The sequence below is a fragment of the Rhodnius prolixus genome, unplaced genomic scaffold, assembly GCF_049639745.1.
Source record: "Rhodnius prolixus isolate KJV_2025 unplaced genomic scaffold, Rpr scaffold_8, whole genome shotgun sequence".
NCBI classification, from domain to species: Eukaryota; Metazoa; Arthropoda; class Insecta; order Hemiptera; family Reduviidae; genus Rhodnius; species Rhodnius prolixus.
The window spans coordinates 4,585,677-4,593,571 of record NW_027411593.1 but is presented as its reverse complement, the minus strand read 5'-3'; the positions used below and the strand labels follow the sequence as shown (position 1 = coordinate 4,593,571).

The 7,895-nt window shown below is 32.3% G+C and overlaps 1 protein-coding gene across 2 annotated transcripts; it reads right to left on the bottom strand.

The window, feature by feature from the left end:
• Window positions 1-424: 424 nt before the first annotated feature.
• On the bottom strand, window positions 425-7,889 carry Hacl (2-hydroxyacyl-CoA lyase). 2 transcript variants are annotated; one of them, XM_074121445.1, is made up of 13 exons: window positions 7,848-7,889; window positions 7,691-7,774; window positions 7,103-7,329; window positions 6,175-6,356; window positions 5,926-6,102; window positions 5,222-5,463; window positions 4,311-4,490; window positions 4,166-4,241; window positions 3,660-3,749; window positions 2,590-2,737; window positions 1,699-1,806; window positions 1,491-1,614; window positions 425-784 (listed from the first exon to the last, which is right to left on the bottom strand). In XM_074121445.1, the coding sequence occupies exons 2-13, from the start codon at window positions 7,748-7,750 to the stop codon at window positions 689-691; spliced, it is 1,710 nt and encodes a 569-aa protein (XP_073977546.1). In that variant the 5' UTR covers window positions 7,751-7,774; window positions 7,848-7,889; the 3' UTR covers window positions 425-688. The 2 variants fall into 2 exon arrangements, with proteins under 2 accessions (XP_073977546.1, XP_073977545.1); XM_074121444.1 differs by having other exon boundaries at window positions 7,691-7,870.
• Window positions 7,890-7,895: the final 6 nt, after the last annotated feature.

Sequence of the window (7,895 nt, the reverse complement as noted above, 5' to 3'; positions counted from 1 at the left end):
AAAATAAAATATATAATAATGCTGTTATCGTTGCATATGTTTGATAAAAAAACATTTATTCATCTGCAGTGTTTAATAATAAACATTTTATTATTGGAGTTAGATATAGGATTAGTGACAGCGTAATTTCCTAATTAAAAAATTCCTTATTATTTTCGCCGTGATTAGTGCTAGAGATTAATATCTCAAAGTTATCATGACCTCACTTCAATGCAAGTAAATAATCATGGCAAATATTTGTCTTCTGGGTTTAAGGATGTCCGCTAAAGAAATAGTTGAATGTATAGATATAAAAGACAGGAATTGTTGAAAATCGAAATCTTAGAATTCAGGAATGTATCTGTAAAACTAATTGCTAACGAAAAAAAAATACCTCTCGGTAAAAAGGGTGGTACTATTATAGGAAATTTTGAAAGCGGACAGATATAACGAAAAGAGTGCTAATCCTTTATTTCTATACATTTCCTTTATATTAAAAAACCGTACTTAGAAGCGAAAATCTACTTGGTTTAAAATTATACTTTATGTTGAAAATAAAAATACATATTGTGCACTAATCAACATAAGGTACGCCAATTCTAAATATACATATATATTAGCTTAAATGTTCTAAATAAATTTCTCTTGTTTATGAAATATTACATTTTTCCCCTCTGACATAACGTCATACTTCGTAAGGTAACTCTTATTACAACTTTGATTCAGTAAGCCAGGCAAATGTTTGTGGTTTCCTGTCCGCTGAAGGATTAATCATAACGTTAATAATTGAAGGAGCATCTTTAGTCTGTAACAAAAATAAAAATGGTGTTAAAAATTATTTAAATTAATGGAACTTCGCTCAATTTTTAAGATAAAGAAAGTAATGTTAAAACAAAATAGTATGAATTGAAATGGGCTTATAAGATTCCCGTAGATGGAAGTCTTTCTTAGAAGCCTTCTAGACGTCACTCTACAAAAAACAAAAAACTACAGTGTGTGGTCCTACGCTAAATGTATCTGTAGCTTCCAAAATGTACATCACGCAGTTTTCAATCGTTTTGGATAAACTCGATAGGTTGTTAGTGTCTAAAATGCTGATCAGAGTTCCAGTCAGGGCTGATGATAAGATGATTTGTCTTTGACATCTCTCAGATTCGTGTTAAAATCCCTTAGTACGTTGAGATTTAAGGAGACATCTGTATATAATGGAGAGGCTCATGATAGACACCAAATTTGAGTAATGAGTTATACAAAAACATCCCTCAAGATTTTAGGTCGAAGAGCTCAAGTCCGAGTCTGGATTTTAGTAATAGCTGTTATTTTTTTGTTTCTACTTTCATCATGTTTTATTTAAGTCAAATTTGGTTCAATGCTTGACGATTAATGACATAATAACGGCTATAGAATCCACTTGGATTATTAATTTTTATTATTAATGCCTGATTGTGTTAATAAGGTATCTTTTTATAAATATATAAGCCGTTAATTAAATGAAAAAATACTAAAATTACCTTAAAAGCGTCAACGACGGCTTGCTGAAGTTGAGGAATATCATTACAAAAATAACCCTTACCGTTGCATAATTTACTCAACTCTTCATAACGTGTATTAGGCGTTAAACTAGTTGGTGGCGAGCTGATCACAGAAATAGATAATTATTTAATAGAAAATTAAATAATTCATATAAAAAATTACTTTAGTATTTAAAACAAAACTTACACCAGAGTAGTTGCTCCATCTTTTCTAATATCATCCCATACATTTCCTTCAAAACCTCCATATATCCCATTATTATTAACAATCACTATTACAATACCCAGTTTGTACCTGCAAATTAAAAAGAAATTGGTTATTTTTAAAATATTTAATTTGTAACTATCATCTTGCCTGTAGACTCTTCTTCAAGCTTTAGGCGAAAACTGGGAGTGTCCTAGCCTTCTAAAACCAAATAATGTTTCAACTGACTACCTCAAAACTAGTTTTTGAGAGCTACTAATTGGGTTTAGCAAACCCATAGGCAAACACTAGCTCCCATTAGTTTATTGCTCACTTGATGAACAATTTATAAGTAATGTATTCTACGAAAGGTTATAATGTTACCCAGGAACTTTCAGTAACTTTTTCCACTTTTTTTTTTTTTTTTTGCAATGGACTAACTTTATAAAGCTGATAAGAATTGAATCAAACTGAAATAAATAAGTAATGCAAATTTCTAGTATTAATATTTGCATTTTTTAACGAAAGGTTTTCACTGGAAATCGAGTAATCAATCAATTACTTGGAACTCCAAAGGAAACAAATAGACTAATGTTTTGCTTTAAACAACGAAGTTAGTTTTGCTTAATTTTATTATTTTACTTTTAAATGTACATGAACTGGATTGTAGAATGTGGCAGATGATTACGCAGACTCTGGAGCCAAAAGAGATTAATTAGACACGAACTCTTGCAGCTCTACTAACAGAAATTTCTCCTTAATAAAGTTTAGGGATTTCATAATAGTGGTTTTATGGGTTATCTACTCTGATCTTCAAGTGCTAATGGTTTCATACCACAAATAAAGGTTGCAACGTAATCAGACAGGATATCGGCAGCCGTTCAAATTATTTACCTAAACATTGTTTCAATTTCCATTCCAGAAAATCCAAATGCTGAATCCCCTTCAACACATAATACTCTTTTGTTCGGTTCATTGTATTTACACCATAGGGCGGCTGCTATCGCAAATCCTAGACCAACTCCCATTGTGCCAAATGTACCTACAATTACGAAAAACAATGAAACCTAATTGTAAAGCATATCATAAGATAAATTATTTGTACCAAGAGATAAAGATTTATAATTTTACTCAATTTATTAATGTGAAGAAAACCGTTCTGTTTAAATAGCGCTTAACTAGGTTTGGATAAATTTATTCTGATTTTTAAACAGATCATCATTTAGATTCTATCCCCGATGGATTCAATCACTCTCGAAGAGTTAAAAACAGATGTAACCCTCTATTTTTAAAATTCAAATCACTCGCTAGAGGGTCATCTCAGAAAGTTATATGTCCTGACAAAGATTTTAGTTCATTTATAATCCCTGCAGGATTAGAGCCAACCCGAGGGCAGGTGTTTTACTGAGCATCACAAGTAGTCTTATGCTTTTTTTTTTTTCTAAAAAATATTAAATTAAATTAGACATGATAACAAAGAAATGTTCAAGTTTTGAGCACGTTATTTTCAGAGAAATACTTCGCCGTTACACATTGGCGAGAAAAGAAAAAGGAAAAAGGAGTTCTTTTAAGAGTTTTACAATCTAGGTGCAATTCTGTTGTTAGATAACTTATATAAATGTCTACGATAAAGGCTAATTTATTTTAGAAAAATTTTAAAGCTCTAAATCAAAGCTCTTTTTTCAAAAACTTATTTTGCTTCAGCATTACATTGTAACACACGAAAAATCAAGGCCACAAAAACGTCTTAGAATTAGTACGTGCAAACTTCTAAAAATTGTTTGTCAGAAAGCTTTGACATCTGGACTACGGTTTAAATCCACACTTACGATGTACTGAACAATGTAAAAAGAAATTTCAGCACAAGCAGCATCCCATCCGGATTAGCCACGAGACTTAAACTTCACACATGGCTTTCAAGAAAAATTGAAAAAAAAAAGAAGATGAAAAGAAATCGGGCCTACCAGCATCTAGACGATGTCGAGGACAATTATTTAAAAGTATTCCTCTTCCAATATCCATGGTATTAGCTCCTTCGCTGACAATGATGCAATCTGCAAAGAAATTATACGTTTCATGATAAATCAAATATCTAAGAAACTTTATTATTATTAAAGAGAATTATTTTGAAACATCAATTCAATTTTTATCCAATTTTGAAATAGTTGAGAAAGTTCAAAATTTGAAAATAGGTTGAAGAGACTGAGTTCCGTAACTCTAGATAGGGATAAACTTCGTTGTTTGCAGAAAAAATAGGACATTATCCAAGTTACCAAAAAACTATTATTACATTTCAGACGTATCCTACATATTCATCAACTAACAACCTTCAATCATCTAAGTATTGCAACAACAAATATTTTCGAATCTTTCAACGTAAACAGAACTTAAAAAAAAAAAATTATTTGGGCTAGTTATTATTATAATTATCTAATTATTATTTAGTTGATAAAAATTAACTGATACTAACTGTTAGGAATAACTTCTTGTAAATGATGAAATACTGTGTAGTAATTCAAGGGTACCGACGTATCATTTATCATTTCCTGTAATTTTAAATTTAAAATAGCAAAATAAATTTCATAAATTGTTTACTATCAAATTTCTAGACCTACCTTAACCGTAGCTTGGTTACGAGCACATTTCGCTCTTAATTCAATCCACCAATCGGAATTATAATCATATTTCCAAGAACTTAAATATTTGGCCAAAGAATCTGCTGCCGTTTTTATATCTGATTGAAGAGCTACCCGGGCTGGAACACTATTGTTTAGTTCTTCAGCACTTATATCCACCTAGGAACAGAGAATAAAATTATTATTCATAGATTCTCAAGCAAAGTATGAGCACGTCAAATTTAATATATTGAGTTTTCATAGAAAATGTCTGTTACAGCTAAAAAACTTGTAACTTAGGCAAAAAAACCTTAGCAATACGGCAAGTCTATACCAGAGCACGTCTATACTCATATATTTGCAGACAATGTCCAAGTCATAATTCCCAATTCTGCTGCAATGGTCATTGGTACATGTCGAAAAACATCTGTGTGGTAGCTTGAAAACGTTGGGTAACAACTCTGTCCTAAAAGCAATTTGCAGCCCGTTTTGTGCGTGTATCTTGGAAAAGAAGTCACCAGTTTGATGAAATTCATCAGTACCACCTTCAGCAAGACAACGCTGGTTCGACAAGCCAAGGTTCAGGATGGACAGGCATTCAACAACATCGGTCTAACCACTTCAATATAGAGGAGTAGTTTATTTTCTCGTGACATATTGGACTCTCTGCAAAGCATCGGAATGAATGTTCGAATGGTCAGCTTTGACAAGATTTCTTAATAATAGTATAACAGCATTTTTATTATTTAAGGAATTTAAACCAACTCTTTATAATTTACCGAAGTTGAAAAACCACATGTAATTTTGCTAGGTAAATTCAAATAGTAAATTTGAATGAACGAAATACTCCTTTTTACGCGCCATAAGATAAGGAAAGAAAAAAGTCTGATGTTTCACTTATTAGGATTCACCTGAATAATATTGACATTTTTGTTGAAACGTGGAGGTCGACCAAAATGTAGCATCCAATTCAATCTGGCACCTAGTAGTAGAATAGTATCGGCACCACGCAGAGCGTCCGTTCTAGAAGAAGCCACACTCTGAGGATGTGAATCTGGCATCACTCCTTTACCCATCGGTGTAGCAAGAAAAGGTAAACCTGTTTGGGTTACCAATGTCCAGATTTCTTTCTCTGCACGTGCATAAGCTGCTCCTAAATTTACCATTTTCCGATTAATATTCTGGATATAGAGTAAGAATAGGGATCTATGTTTTACTAGAGAATTATGGTGTAAATTTACAATTGCAATGAACTACTACTCTTATTGAAGTAAAACATATCTTTTTGTCTCCAAACTACCAACAAGGATTCTCTAGGAACACATACGACATATAATTTGTTAAGCACGAAGCACCGTTTAGTAGATTCACTTCAGATTCCTTAACATAAATCTCGATAGTTTAAATTCTGATTTACTTACTTACTACGTAGCTCTACAGCCCGGGGTGACTTCCTTAAAGATTCGACTCCAGACATCTCTATTGGCTGTTTTTGTTTTCCATCCCTAAATTCTGATTTAGTCTCTTCAAAATTCTACTCTTAATTTTGTTGATAGTTTTATACCAAGAATATGTTGTTTTGTGATAAATTAGAAATAAATAATACACTTATTACCTTTGCCAATGATAACAAGAGGCCTCTTCGAAAACATCAACTGTCTTGCAGCTTTTTCAACAGACCTAGGTTCCGGATAGCATAATGGTGGCGATGGACAAGCTCCTAGAAAATCTAACTCTCCTCTTTTGCATTGTGCATTTAATAGGTTGCTAGTGAAGTCCAAATAACTGACTCCTAATATTAATCAAAACACATTTTATTCAAAAACAAAAATTTTAGTTTTGTTCAATACGCAAAAATAATCACCTGGTCGTCCATAAGTAGAGACCCTAACGGCTTTTTCAACATGTAGTGGTATTAAAATAGGCGAAGCTGGTCTAGCTGCGTATTTGCAGTAAGGTCTGCTTAGCTCTACTTGGGGGCATTCTTGAAATCCTCCAATACCTTCGTGATCAACGCTGCATGAACCTCCAATAACCAAAAGTGGCCTAAAAATTTGAAACTATAAATATAAAAAAAAGAATTCTCTGCAAGTGACGGAAATTATAGTGTTAGGATAGAATTTGGAAGAAGGAGAACTTAATACATTTTTTAAATTAAGTTCAAAGCCGGGTTAGTGAATTGTTTATGAGCATGACTTGTAGCTAGAGAACTAGTACGAATATCTCGCATTTTAATTTAAATTTCTTGTAAAGTATTAAAAGAAAACATATTACATCTTTTTAAGTCTTAGAAGACTAATGTAAAGACGTTTTGAAATTCGCAAACCATCTACCAACCGGAGTACTTTACACTTTGACGATAGAGCACTCATAAAACTTATCAACTTATGATATCTGATGCCACCGCCATTGGCTAATTCCTACTTCATCTCCTTCTAAAGCCTTGTACATCAGAAATTTTAACAATGCCTGTTTCAGAGCCTACTCTTTATTTTCTTGTGAACACTCTAGTGCCCGGTACTAACATATCAACTTTTTAACAAGACTTTTCAGAACCAACTCTCGTTTTGTTGTTACTCAAGTAACTAGTTCAACAAACCCTCATCGGGTAATAGACTAACTCAGTATTACTAACTCTCCTAATTTTCAGGGCTCCCTTTCTTTTTTATTTATTAACCTCATAAAAGGACAGATCTTATAGATGAACTGATCTTAAAATTCAGTAAATCTAACATGCCCGTAAGCATGTACTTTTTTTAAAATAATTTATTTAAAACATTACTTAACGTTACCAGCAATTAACTTGAGCATTTGCCATTCCAGCGGTAACATGGAGCAACCCAGGTCCAGAGACAACAAGACATACTCCAGGCTTTTGAGTTAAATATCCAATTGCTTGTGCAGCATAAGCAGCCGACTGTTCATTTCGCATGCCAATAAAATGCAAACCTGCTTGTTGCATTGCTAAACTAAGTTCAATCACTGGTATGCCGACGATGCCGAATACGTATTCTATCCCCTGCAAAAGTAAGGCTCATTAAGGGAAGTTTAATTTTTGTAGTGAAATTGTGGGTATAACATTAAATCTTGTAACTCTACAAACAGCAATCAAATCATGTTTTGCTCGCTTATAAAGATTGTAGCGGGGCTTTCTCAATTAAAAATTAGCTATCAAATAAGCAATAGTTTTTTGAGAAGTATTCAATCATGATTTACGTTTCAGTTTTTATGTTTATCAGACAAGGTGTCATTAGAAATAATTTTGTAGTTCATAATTATTAAGTGTATATTCCCTTAAATTACAATCATCAAAGCTATTCTAATTACTCTATGGTTTATAATTGAGGTTAAAGTTTGTATTTTGAATTTATTAAAAATACCTGTTGCTTTAAACATTCCGCTAAAATTTGAAATCCAGTTAATACTTCGCTTTCATCCATTTTATCAAAGTGTTCTAAAAATGACTAAACATAAAACGTGATAAACTATTTTTAAAGAATAAGATTATTCAGAAGTTATCTAAGGGATTAAAATTACATTTTTAAGGAATCATTTAAATCTCAAAAATGCCAGTCAGCTACAGTG